At 32.1% G+C, this 13800-nt stretch overlaps 1 protein-coding gene and 1 long non-coding RNA gene across 8 annotated transcripts in view; one reads left to right on the forward strand and one right to left on the reverse strand.

Annotated features, from left to right (window-relative positions):
• LOC146992691 (uncharacterized) overlaps positions 1-13800 on the forward strand; it is a 289003-nt gene that overhangs the window by 171763 nt on the left and 103440 nt on the right. The window lies entirely within an intron of this gene.
• The window catches only part of LOC146992692 (uncharacterized), a 137176-nt gene that overhangs the window by 72444 nt on the left and 50932 nt on the right, over positions 1-13800 (reverse strand). The window contains exon 1 of one of the 5 annotated variants that reach the window (XM_085809394.1): positions 12191-12319. The exons of the other annotated variants lie outside the window; for them this stretch is intronic. Within the exon in view, the coding sequence (XP_085665520.1) occupies positions 12191-12318 (128 nt within the window). The 5' untranslated portion in view covers position 12319. Of the gene's footprint in view, positions 1-12190; positions 12320-13800 lie in introns of those variants that run through there. 5 annotated transcript variants of the gene reach the window in all.

The raw sequence follows: 13800 nt of genomic DNA on the forward strand, positions 1-13800 counted from the left end.
GTTGGATGTGCATATGTCGAGACACTTACTCATCAAACGTACCCACAGAGATATGTGGCGATTCTCCAAAATATGAATTCGCATTGATTATGTACATTTGCTAAGCAAAAAACATTACATGTATATCTTTAAAATCGCTTAAAAAACATTAAAATATAGGACCTTGTTATCATAAAATATAATTGCACTAACCAACATGGTGCAATTATATTTTATGATAATCTAATTCTGTTATATTTTATGGCAGAGGACGATTACAATGGAATCACTGATAATAATAGCTTTATTAAAATTGGACGGGAAAGAAGTTCTCACTTTGCATAACACTTTGAAAGACTTCTACTTCAGTATCAGGAGTTTTATTCAATAAAATAAATTTAGTGGTTCAAAATCATAGTTTAGGTTATGAATACTCATATAAAGGCAAAGGTTGTTTGGGAGAAAAAAGGGTTACAGTCTTTATTTCCTTAAATGTTGATACATAACAGACATGAACTTCCATTTACGAAATTCTCATTACGATCTTTAGAATGGGTATGGACTTCATTTAGGCAATTTCTTAAAATAACAAATATTGGTTTCCCTTAGCGGAATTTCTGTTACTACCATTGAAGACAAACTTCCATCTGCGGAATTTCTCAAAATACATTGACATGGACTTTTCAGTTACGAATCTCCCGTTACCGACCATTAATATATAGATATTTACGAAATTTCTCAAAATAAGGCAAAGGAGCTCAAGAGAATAGCTTCAACAAGGAGTTTTGTAAATATCAAACTTCAACACTGAGTTTTGTAAATATCAAACTTCAGTTTTTAATATGACGTAAAGCTTGTTGTTCGCGTAGTAAAGTAATCATTTTGTTAAATATCTTAAATACTATGGGATTATAAGAGTTAATCCCATCTTTATGATTTTGTATTTTTACGGCAATGGCATGAGGATTTGAATAATTAATAGTTTTACGTTGACTTGTTACAATGTAATATCGATTACTGGTTTACTCAAAATAAAATCATTGATCACCAAAATCGGCAACGTTTGCATTTACTTTCGCTAAAATTTTTGTTTTTAAATTATTAAAGGATAATGACTATTTTATTAATTGAGGTTTTTGAGCTGTCGAAATGATATAAAAGTTACATTTCATATTCACAGAATCCTCCTAGTCTAATATTCAAATGAATTTCATAAAATTCCTTGCATTATTATGAGAGACTTTATGGTTGGGCGTAAATCCCTGGAGTCAAAATTTAAGCTCGCATCCCCCTTTTGCAAATCATGCATACCAAAGGGACTGCACAGTGCATATAAAATACAGTATTACACACATTCATTTACAGTATCATTTAAGGCTCTGAATTAGTATAACACAACACACTCCAGTTCCAAAGCCCTGTAACTAAATCTCATAGCCATTGAATAGTTTAGACACAAAGTAATTCAATTTAATCAATCCTCTTTAATTGATGAACTATGAGATTGCTTCGGAATTCAAGTTCTAAGAATGAATCTTAAATTAATTTATTTTCCTTTTTATTACATAAAACTTTTGATTTTCATCAGCGCGGTTTCAACATCAGATGGATTTTGTTTATTACTTTTGATGTAGATTTCGCAACTTAAACCAAATAAAAGTGCAATGGTGTCCAATAAATGTTCAAGTAAAAATCTAAAAACATCAGAATTCAATGAAACGTTGAAGAATTTGCTCAAGTTTGCTTTCTCACACATTTGTATAAGAAATTCAGATCATTTGCCTCAGAGCTGGAGAAATGGGGGAAAATTATTGCGCCGTAAAAATAAACACGAGGTCATCCAGCTCCTTAAATGAGCTTTGAACGTTAAGCATTCGGCAATGACATGAAAGAACGTAGATCTGTAGTCTCAATCGGATTCTATTTAGCGAAGGAAACCATCGTTTGTTTTAGCCGCTCTTGTGTTTGGCTTAGGTCTTTGGCATATCAAGGGATGTTACAAAGTGCGTAAGCAACCGGTGAAAGCAAATCGCTAATTCCGCCTTTGGTGAAGAATGCGGTTTTCAATTAAGAGAATCTTTCTGTTTGCCATTGAAACTGAATAAAGCTTAAACAGCTTTTACCCGGATAAGATAAACAGCGATCCGAACACAACACAAACAGCATCACATTTCGCGAACAGTTGTTGCAACGTCTCCTTTTAAACAAGAAAGCCGAAACGAATAGGGAGGATCTTTTCTAAATGTTGACAGAAACTTTATTTAAGAGGAGAAAGGTCCATGCTGGAGTCCATTAGTAGCTGTTGACTTATCGTAATGTTGAGATGAGGAGGCTCTATCCTCAGGCTAAACCTCTAGGGAGCTTGTCTTCTTTCCCTGTGGTATTTCACTGCATAAGATTCAGATTTTCCTAACAGTTCTTGGATGCCCAAGGGGGTATCTGCCTGGCCGAGTTTGGGCGATTTTATCCATATTTGGCGAGATATTTTTTCTTAGGCGTCAGTGGAAATGAAGGTAATATACCTGCGTTGCTGAAATCGCCATGTATGCGTAACGCCTGTTGTCTAGTTCAAAAGCTTTGTCGTCCTTCTCCGGAAATGCGTTTCCTGTATTAAAGGCGGACCGGCTGTCCTCCGATCTAAGTCAATACAGATGATGGAGGGTTACTAGACGCCGCTGCAATCAAACACAGCAAGTTTGGTCCCCCAAAGAGAGTGGCAAAAATAATATTGGGATATTTGATAGTATTTCTGCTCGAGGGCACCAGAGGATGTTGGAATTGGCTTCCAGAAACGCAATCAAAGTAAAAGAAGCACTTTTCCTCTTTCTCTCCCCCATCGTTCCCTCCTCTGAAAATAGCTTTTTGGACTTGATACATTGAGTCTTATATATATATATATTTCAAATATCCGTTCGTATTATAGAAGAAAAGCGGACGATGGAATGGGAGGTAAGAAACGCAGAAAAAAATTAAGGTTTCAGGAATTCTATTCGTAAAATTCAAGCGTTTTAGCTCCGTGGTATAAAAAGATTTTGAATTCAAATAAAAAGAATTTGCTTACCAATAAAAATCAATTAGTAAAAAGCATAGAATATTAAAATATTATGATTTAGAACTCCAGTTTAATCTCTTATATTTTGTCACACACACGATTAAAATATTTGCCTAGAAACAGGCATGAAATTTGTAATTATGGATATGAGGATATTTAGAAATATTAATTTGACAATGAAAATCTAAAATTTAATTTTTCATGGTCGATTTTTGCTTCTTGCTCTAAATTTCGTTTTTAGATTTCATTTCGTTTTTAGATTTCATTTCGTTTTTAGATTTTTTAGACTTTTGTTTTTGGATCTTATTTCCATCTAATAAAAATAGCTTTGGCATTAACCTGGAGGAACTGAAATGGTTAACAGAATAAATGTTCATACGTAATTGACATCAGACTTCCATAAGAAATTGGATTAATTTTTAAGCATGAAGGCAAACTAAATTTCCTTTTCGCTGATAAAAACTCAAACTAATATCAATTTTAAGCGACATTAATGATGAAGAGTAAGCTATTATTTTACTTAAATCGGCTTAAGAAAACAATAATTTAAAACGGCTATTTATATTTATTAAGACAGTTATTATTTAATTTATTATTAACATGATTCTACGGCCAATCAGTCTTGAAATTTTTGCATAATTATATACCTAACTAGATGAGCTAAGACATTTGTGTAACTTAAAATTTATTTTAAATTTCATGCACCGATTGTGGATAGAATTATTTTCAGGTGCTGCACTCAGAAAATTTTACCTGCTTTTGTTCATCCATAGTTAATTAACCCTCAAATATGAGCGCTTCATGTTATTTATTATGTTTAAAATGCTATATCTTACCACATGAAAGATCTTGATCCATTCTTGACCTTTATTTTCAATAATTATTAAAAGTTTAATGCTTTTAACTTCAGTCTTAAACTAAAACAATAAAATCAGTATGACAATATTAGCTTTTATCATAAGTTTTATCAATTTTTAAGGTTTATATTTCTTTTACTTTAATACTTATTTGGTTGAAAATTAACGAGTAATCAACAGTTTTGAAAGCTGAAGAGCCTAAAGAGATGCTTATCAAATACAATTGCGAAACCTACCCAATTTTTATTTTAAACGCAGTTAAATGTGAAAAATGATAAAATGCTATTTATTGAAGTTAAAGTTAAACAGTTTAGATTGTGTTCTTTCATTTGCATTTGTCTCCACTTGTATAGCGATCCATTCTTGACTTGTTTAAACTTAATAACTTGTTTGCTAAGTAGTATGAAAGCATAAGAATCTATTAATTGGTTTAAGGAATAGCAATGTTCTTAAACATGTTGCTAGAAAATATAACACACTCCCCAATCAATGGTGAGGATACACGCAAATTTAAAGTAAGAGTTTAATGATAAAAACAATGAAAAATACTTGTTGTTATTTATCTTTTATTTGTAAAAATTGCAAAGTGATACACAGCAACTGATTCTGTTTTACTAAAGCGTCAGGCCTCAAATTAGCGAGGATGACCCAGATAATACGCTTCGTAATTAAAAATAAAATAAAACATCATTTCAGTGTATTTTTAGAAAAATATTGATTTTCCTAGGAAAAACATATTTATTAACATGTTTATTTTTTATCTTCCCTCCTTTGAAGGAAGAAATGGTATTATGAAATAATTTTTATTGTAGTGACATTAAGTACATTTTGTCATACATACATAAAATTTTCGGTTGGAGCAAAATTTGTTTCCTTCTACAAATTCGGATTTCTTTAATTTAATGTCAAATACTACTCTGGTTCACTTAGCATAGATATTATGGTTTATACTGTTAAAAATGCATTTATCAATGGTTCTTACTTATGAGACTGAAAATGTTAAAAACTATTACGAGAAGTTAATTTATTTTCCTCCAATTATTGTATCCTTGACGGAAGAGAAATTTTTCAGAAACAAGTATAAATTATTTTATAGTCGTATAGCCAGGGTTTTAGTTAAAGAAATGAATCAAATAAAGTGAGTTTTCAGACTATGCCAGTTTTTATTCAAGGGATTCGTTTTAGTAAAACTGTACGAAATTTAAATTTTCATACCGATCGCCCAGAAAACCCTTTTTCATATCCGAACAACCGAATTACGAAAAGGCATACGTTCGAATACAATTAAAATTACCTGAGGTATTCGTAATTCAAATGTGGAGTATTATTTTACAAATGCTATTATGCACGTTAAACTTAAAAATACAGACTGCTGAGAAGTACCTTTTAAACAAAAAAAAAAAAAAAAAAAAAAAAAAAAAAAAAAAAAATTCACTGGTTACAAACTAGCATTTTAATGACAAGTTAAAATCCAAAATCATGTATTTCATTAAATTCATTTGGAACATTCATCGTAGAAGATCATACAAAATTTAAAAGCTCTATACTTTTGTTAAACGATATGACATAATCAACATTGCCATAGTCTAGAAGCCTACTTTACTTGATTCATTTCTTTATGTTCAGATATGGGCTAACAACGGGGCGTATTCAGAAATTTCAATAGAGTAATCTTTATGAAGTACCTTGTATATTGCAAATAGATATAAATTATAATTACATTTCTGGTCCCACATAACGTAAAATACTATTTCAAGATTTATTTGCAAGTTAAAGAACAGACTCTAAGAATATTATGCATTGCGATTAAATAGTAGTAATGGCGGTAGGCATAAATTTTATGTGGAATAATTTAATATTGATAAGAATGACGAATATACAAAAATGATTAAAAGAAAACTTACCCAACGTTTTCCTTTGATTTTTAGAAAGTTCACCCTCTTTTTTCTTAACTTTCATAAGTAGGAATAGCTTAGCCAATATCTCTTATTGAGCATAGCATTTTTTACTTTGTTAGAATACTTTAAGAAATACTTTAAGAAATTTTTTACTTTGAAGAAAATACGAACAAAAGAGACCTATGTGGTCAAGAATTTTGCGCATTGATCTTCAAAATTTTAAAATAATTTCAAAGAAGAGAAAGTTCAAAAGCGATTGCTAAAAAATACATTTGATACTGTAGTTCCTGAGTAAATAGTTACACCATGTAAAAACAACAATGGAATACTAAAGAAGTAAAAGTTATCTTGTAAAATCTTAAGTTAAAAACTTAATGTTAAAATTACAAAACGAGATAACTTCAAGATGTCAGTCTTTGTCCAACTAGAAAATGAGCTGGTGTCAGCGGTTCTGGTTCTCCGACTTCACTATAAACATAAGTCAGCGGACGTGAATTCAATATTGCCTCAATTTCAATTAAAACTGTTTCCAGCTCTTCAAATTTAAGTGAAGCCTTCGTGAGTATTTTCTTCAATCATGACTTGATAGATCTAACGAGTTAACGAGTCTTATCCAGAAACTGCCACCAGGCCGCCTTTTCCACATTGAATTTCCACTCACTACCTTTATTACCAAATTAATTTTGAACTTCTGTGTCCTTGATGGTATTCCATAGTTTTTGTAAATTCTTGTCTGCTCTTTGAAGGTTTTTGCATTGTCTGAATATATCCTTCGACATACTCCTCTTCTTGAAATAAATCTTCTAAAGGACAGAAGAAAATTGTTTGCTGTTTAGCTAGACACTAGTTCCAGATGCACTGCTCTTGTTACAGCGCATGTATACAGAGCAATATAAGCCTTCCCAGTTTCATCCTTTGTACTCATTGGACCAGCAAAATCAAGTCTTATAACTTCGAAGGCATTTGCCTCTGTCATTCTTTCGGTTGGTAAAGGAGAGATATCCTGACTTAGTGGATTAGCTTTAAATCTGTAGCAAATCACACTCTTGTTAATATTACTTTTTACACGCTGTAGATCCTTTAGTATCCAAAATCTTTCTCTAATTTGAGTTAAAGTTTCAGCTACACCAGCGTGTCCTTGCATTTCATGACAATCTTTAATGATATGATCTGTCAAATGAGACTTCTCAGGTAATATTGCTGGATATGTTTGAGTATAGCTTAACCCACCATTTTGAAACCTTCCACCTACTCTGAGTATTCCATTTGAGTCTACAAACTGGTTTAATGTAAATATTTTCGAACTATCTATGCTTTGTTTCACCTTTAATTTCCTTATTTCTTCTCTAAAATTTTATTCTTGAATTTTCTTGATCCAGAAATTCTCTGATGCAGTCATCTCTTCAGCCTTGACAGGCTGAAGGTCCAATTCTTCTTAATTTGGGATTTTTCATATTATTGATAAATCTGAAAACATAAGATGTTATTCTATATACTTTTTTATATCACTGAAGTTCTCGATAGGAATGATAGGTTCGCTGTTTTCAACAATACAGTTTGCTGTTAAGATTTCTTGTTTCTTACCTTTTCGTTTCTCACAATTTGTTATTTTATCATCTTCATTAAAATTTTTCGAAGATCTGGGCGAAAAGTTGTTATCTTTAACAAGCTATGGTAGGCCATATCACCACAGTTCATTTTTTGAAAGGGTTTCTACCTTCTGTCCTCTCGTCAATACGTCCGGAGGATTCTCATGGCTGGGGCAATAATTCCACCAATCTGGATCAGTTTTCTCTTGAATTTCTAGACACCTATTTCGTAAAAATTGTTTGCATTTTGTCGGATCAGCCTTGACCCAATGTAGTACAATTTCTGAATCTGTCCACATATAAATCTTCATTTCTATGTTTTTCAACGAGTGTCGAATGTATGTGATGAGTCGAGCTCCTATGACTGCTACTAAAAGCTCCAGTCGAGGTAACGTAACCTTTCTTATGGGAGCAACTCTTGCTTTGGACATAACAAAGGATGTGTTTGTTAGCTCATTTTCATTGTATCTCAAATATGGTTAGGTTATGTTATTTAATTACTGCAAAGCCTCGAGGGCTCTCTGCCTAAGGAGAGGGATGCCTTCGTGGAGGACTTTTTAAGGGAAATTGGTTCGTATACACGTTACACATGAAAAAAACCACGAAAACCTGTTCGCGGGTTTCGAACCTCAGACCGAACTACCAGTGTTCAGCGATTTTACCGCTCGGCCGCTGGTGGGCGTACCTCAAATATGCAACAGCACCATATCCCTTTTGGCTACTATCGGTAAAACAGTGCAACTGAATATTCGATATATTATTTTTTGATAGACTGTTGAAATAATATCTTGGAATTTCAACATTTTTTAATTTAGGAATTTCATTAGACCAGGTTTTAAATCGGTTCTTCAATTCTTAATCAAGTGGTGCATCCCATTGGTATCCTCTTTGCCAACATTCTTGCATCATCATTTTAGCTGAAACAACAAAGGGAGATATGAAACGGGTAGGATCGTATAGTTCGCCTGCAACTTTAAGAATCTTCCGTTTTGTTATTTCCTCAGCCGGATCTTTGAGTAATTCATCTTTGATTCGAAATTTCAGTCTATTTGCTTCATAATTCCAAATATATCCTAACAAAGTGCTTCACGAAAAAAAAAAAAAAAAAAAAAAAAAAAAAAAACGAATTATGATAATTGGTTAATAAATATAAGATACTTTACAAATCTAATAACTTGGCTTTTAATTTAAGGAGTCCTACTAATGGCCGTACCGGTAAAGTCTGCTGATAGTTTATCCCGGAAACCAACTAGTACAAACGAGCTGCCTGCATGGTTTTCGGGATTTTTTTCAGGTGCAATGTTATTACGAACCACTTTTCCTTAGAAATGCCCTCCATGAAAGCATTCCTTCTCTTAAGCAGTTAGTCTTCATGTGCTTTGCCCTATTTAAATAACCAACCAATCTAGCTTATGTGCGATTTCTAAACGCAGATTTTTAGATTAAGAAAACCAGAAACTCACCGAAACCTAGTGTAATGATTGGAATTCAGGTCTTGGCAAATCACAATTCGATTTTAAAGAATGTGTTAATTCTAAATCTTAAGTTTACCTAAAAATATTTTATTTTGGGAAAAAAAAAAAAAAAAACTTTAATGATAAGTCAAGGACCTTTCAAATGTAAACAACAGTTTGTTTAAGAAATATGTTATGCATCAAAAGCCACGAAATATTTTTGGATATAAAAATAAAATAAATAAATTTCGTTTTATATAAAATGAATTTGGTAAAATAATGGAAGATAAAATGGCGAAGGTAAAAATTTGCTATTATGAAAGCAAAATATGTCTTTAAACTTTCGATTAATGTTCTTCATAAATTTAAAAATTAGCTTTTCAGGTATTATTAATAAACATTTATAAGGGATATTTAATAAAAATAAAAATAAAGAAATTCACCATGAATGATCCTCAGTCAAAATTTAGTATTTGGAAAAATTAAGGTTCAAAATAACTGTCATTGTTGTTGCTTATGCTCACTTTTCTGACGTCCCAAGCCCACGAAATTCCTCGTTGCAAGGGGCTCTAGATTATTCCTGTCCTTGGCAGCAGCCTTGAGTACCTAACAGGTGTCAGTGCAATTTGGCTCAGTTCCGCCCCCCAGTTTTGATGGAGAGCACCCCCCGGGGAGGGACGGGTCTGAAGGTCTCCTATCTCTCTCCTCTTCCACCAAACCACACGAGAGGACATTTGGCTCGCCGCATATTTAGAGTGCCGCCATGCCCCACCGATTTTATACATTTACAAACATCCATGCCTTCTCCGGGATTCGAATCCGGGTACGACAGTCAGCAACGTTAACTACTACACCGGTTGGGCGGCTTAATAGGTGTTGCAATTCATTGACGCTTGTAACAAAGAGCGTAAAAACGTTTGGCGTTGTTATCGCTTATAACAAGTATGCCAAATATCCAAACGCTCCATTATATAAATTCGCATCTATCTTGGAAATTTTTAATAAAAATCTCGAATTTTTTGTAGGTATGCCTAGAAATACTGATAATACTAATTCTAATAATAATCTTATCCTAAGACGACAGCAAAACTTTTATAGGCTATAATTCAAAATGTTTTTCGAAAAATTTATAAAAAATATTTAAAAATGCAAATTAAAATAATCATAAAAAACGCTCGAGATTTATTTAGATTGAAAATTTTCAAAGAAGGAATGAAGTAAGATTAATAAAAAAGAACTATTAATTAATATATATAAAATTCAATTAACAGTGGAAAGCTAAAATTTTGAGACCTAATTTTTTAAAAATTACTTGCGCGATTTTTACGAAACATGGCGCTTTGGCATAGTCGAAATATGGAAAAATTGGTATGTTGTTTCCGGAAAAATCCGATTTTACTTCAAAATACCTTCGTTAGAACAATGCTATGTATAAATCTAATATAAATCCTATCGCCCCAGTAGAGTGGAATATATGGAACTGTCCTGCCCCTTTTTTTTTTGACTGAGTGCACCAGAAAGACTACAATGTATACCCTCTAAACAAAGAACAGAATTAATTAAAAAAATCAAAATTGTAGTTTAAGATAGGTCACTTTGTGAAATAAAATATGAATATTTTATCACCGCAACTCGAATAAAAGGCTAAAATAATTCTTTGAGCAATACAGGGTTGTACTTTCAAATGAAAGCCCACAGAAAGTTTTCAACTAAAAATTACCGCTAGTTCAGAAAGTCCATATTCTTTATCATAATTTACTTATTATAATTTATTTAATTATCATAATTTAATAATAATCAGGAAATATTTAAATCCCAGTAAATTCATTTTATTAACTGAAGTATCATGTTCTTCATGATAATTTAAAGGGCAATTTTTAAAGCTTCATATACCAGTATATGAGGAAAGAAGAGAAATGTTTTCCTTGTTTCACTGTGTGGCTCTTATTTCAGCTACACAGTACCTGAATTGGCAAAGATTTGCTACTTTGAACAGTGTGAATATTTTAGATATATATCTTTTGGCTACTGTTAAATGTAAAAGGTACGGAACCGCATTTTATTTGAAATTAAGTTGAAAGTGAAAGCACTCTGTGAAAACATATTTTATACTTGTCCTGCTCTAGTTGCAGTATTTTATGTTTTTATTGCGCACAATTTAAACAAGCTAAGGATCTATAGTACGGTCACTTTCAATTGTAATTTGAATTTCTGCGTATGATAAGGCGTATGACGCAATAAATAAGCCCATTAAAAGTAAGTGTAATGTTTAAAATATAGCGTAAATAAATATAGCGTATTAATGCGTAAATATAGCGTGTTAATGCGTAAGCGTTTAAAATATAGCGTGTTAATGCGTAAGTGTTAATGTTTAAAATTCTTTAATCCGAGCTGTGCTTTTAAACTACTTTTTACTACAGCTGCCACTTCGCATTTCTTTACCTTCCTTTTTTCAGGTGTCACGGATGTTGTTTATGAGGAAGGTTTCACAGATGCCATTCAAGTGCTTGATAAATAATCGCATAAATTCAACTGTACTGTTATTAGTTTGGTTTGGTTTGGATTATATAATTATGGTAAAACACTCGAGGGCTACATGCCTAGGGACAGAGATGCCTTCGTGGAGGAAATTTTCTAAGTACTGTTATTAGTGTTTTACCTTTCTTTGCTGCTGTTTTTTGTAAAAGCCTTTCCTGCAGCATCCATGGCGTATACGAGTTTGTATTCACTATAAGATCAACAAGGTCAGCTTCTTATTTTTGCGAAGAACTTCATATTTTTACATTTTCATTTTTTTGCAAAGCATTTTTCTGTACTTTCCTTAAAAATTGTTTTGAAGGCAAGCAGAATTCATATGCAGTAAATTTCCGATTAAACAAAGATAAATTGTTTTGCATTTTTAATCGAGCGTACAGCGAAAAATTATCTTACGTATAATGACCCCAGTTACAAATTAATATATTTGAGTGAGTTATTAGTGAGTGAATGAATAAATGCATTAGATTTCGATGTGGTTCTTAAGCAACATCAAGTCGCACTTGAGCGTTATTGCTCTCTTAAAATTTCCTTCAGTAATGTGGAGTAAAAGATATGCAATTTTTCAAATATTATCTTTAATGACTTGCCTAAATCAGTATTTCCAACCGAAGTCTCAACGAGTTGAGTAACAGTCTATAAAAACTTTTGATTCTTGGAGTTTTATGGAAGAACTTTTATATAGCTTAGCTTTTGTACTTTTCTTTTGTGCAGTTTGACATATGCTTTTTTTTTTCTAGGATTCAATAAACCAGGCTATTGCAAATGATACATATAGCTAGGAACAGTTAAGTACCAACCCGTATTCAATCCTATATTTACTTACTTTTCATAGAGGACGATAACGCTCACTGAGACGAAGTATCTCAATGAAAGAGATCTGTTGTCCTGCCATCTCACGGGCAAATATTCCCAAGCTTCAAGGAAGGGAAACGCAGGGATAGAAACAGTCATCCTTACCCTAAACAGCACACCTAGTCCTAATCAAACAGTGGGTTCGCCATGACAAAGAGTATGCAGTAGGTGTTGATCCAGAAGTAGATATAGGTTGATAGAATTTAATTTGGCGTCAAAGCGCATTTTGGCGACATTCTGAGGGACAAGGCGATTATTTTTATAAATAGTTACTTTAAGCCCAATCATTTAAGAAATCTTACGAATTTTGAAGATACTTGCGTGTCCGCTAAAAGAAAATGCGCAGAATCTAATAGCATTGACTTACATATATACATATATACATATATGAAGAACTTTATTCTTGCAATGACTTCTTTTTATGCCATATATAAATTATTCAATTTTACATGTGAAAATTAAAAACATTTCAGTCATTTCTATTTCATACATATCTGCTTCGTATAAAACTCCTAACGTGAATCTGTCTCAAACAAAAACTAGAATACTGAGTTGTTTCACTTAAACGATTTGTAATAAATACGTATTTTCCGAAAAATCAAAAGGTAATTTATTGTAGAATCTTATTTCTATAAGCATACAGTCTACTACTATTAAAAACGAATTATTAATAATAAACTTTTAGTATTTTTGTTCAAACTTAAACACTTCTTTAAAAAATAAATAAATAAAAGAGAACTTTTGGAACATTTAAAAGACTTATTGTAAATCCATAAAGTGAATCCATAAGTCTATATTTGAGCGTTACAAATTTTCAACGCACAATAGAGACATGAAAAGCTTCATACATTTTAAGAATAAGGCACCAGTAACATTAATGCAAAATATGTTTGAGTTCACAATTTTCGTGGATAGAATATATTCATTTCGTATTTCTCTGACTTATAAGTCAAAATTTTGATCCTTAAATAATATATACTCAAACAAAAATTTCCTCATTTTTGCCAAAGATTATTTTAGAGTCTTCAACATGCGCAAGATATTAACATCAGCTATGTTCTTGAAACATATATTTTTATTCAAATTTGACTTCGAACTTCATTACTGTTTTCAGTTTTTATATCATCGAAAACAAAGCGGTAAACGAAAACGGCAACTTCAGCGAAAAGTTTCTAATTTTAATAACTTTCACATTGCAGTATTATAATAAATCTAGTTTTCAAATTTCTTACTACTTCTTTTTAGATACATCTACTTATTCATCAAGAAAGAATTACTTTTATAATAATTTTTTAGAAAAATTTCCTGCTAACTCCTAACAGTAGCAGAAAAGTGTTAACAATACAAAGAAAGAAAAGATTTTAATTTGGTTTATGTTATTATGACAAAGCCTAGTAGGATATCTTCCTAAGGGAAGGGAGGCCTTCGCGGAGGACTTTCTAAGGGAAAGTGGTTCGTATACATGCTACACATGGGAAAAACTACGAAAACGTCTATGCAGCCAGCTTGTTCGCAGGATTCGAACCTGGGACCGAACTACAAATATTCAACGACTTTACCGCTCGTCAGCTGGTGGGGAAG

This window comes from Stegodyphus dumicola, chromosome X2 (genome assembly GCF_044657685.1).
Source record: "Stegodyphus dumicola isolate Sdum_Otavi_A_Nest chromosome X2, ASM4465768v1".
Taxonomy (NCBI): domain Eukaryota; kingdom Metazoa; phylum Arthropoda; class Arachnida; order Araneae; family Eresidae; genus Stegodyphus; species Stegodyphus dumicola.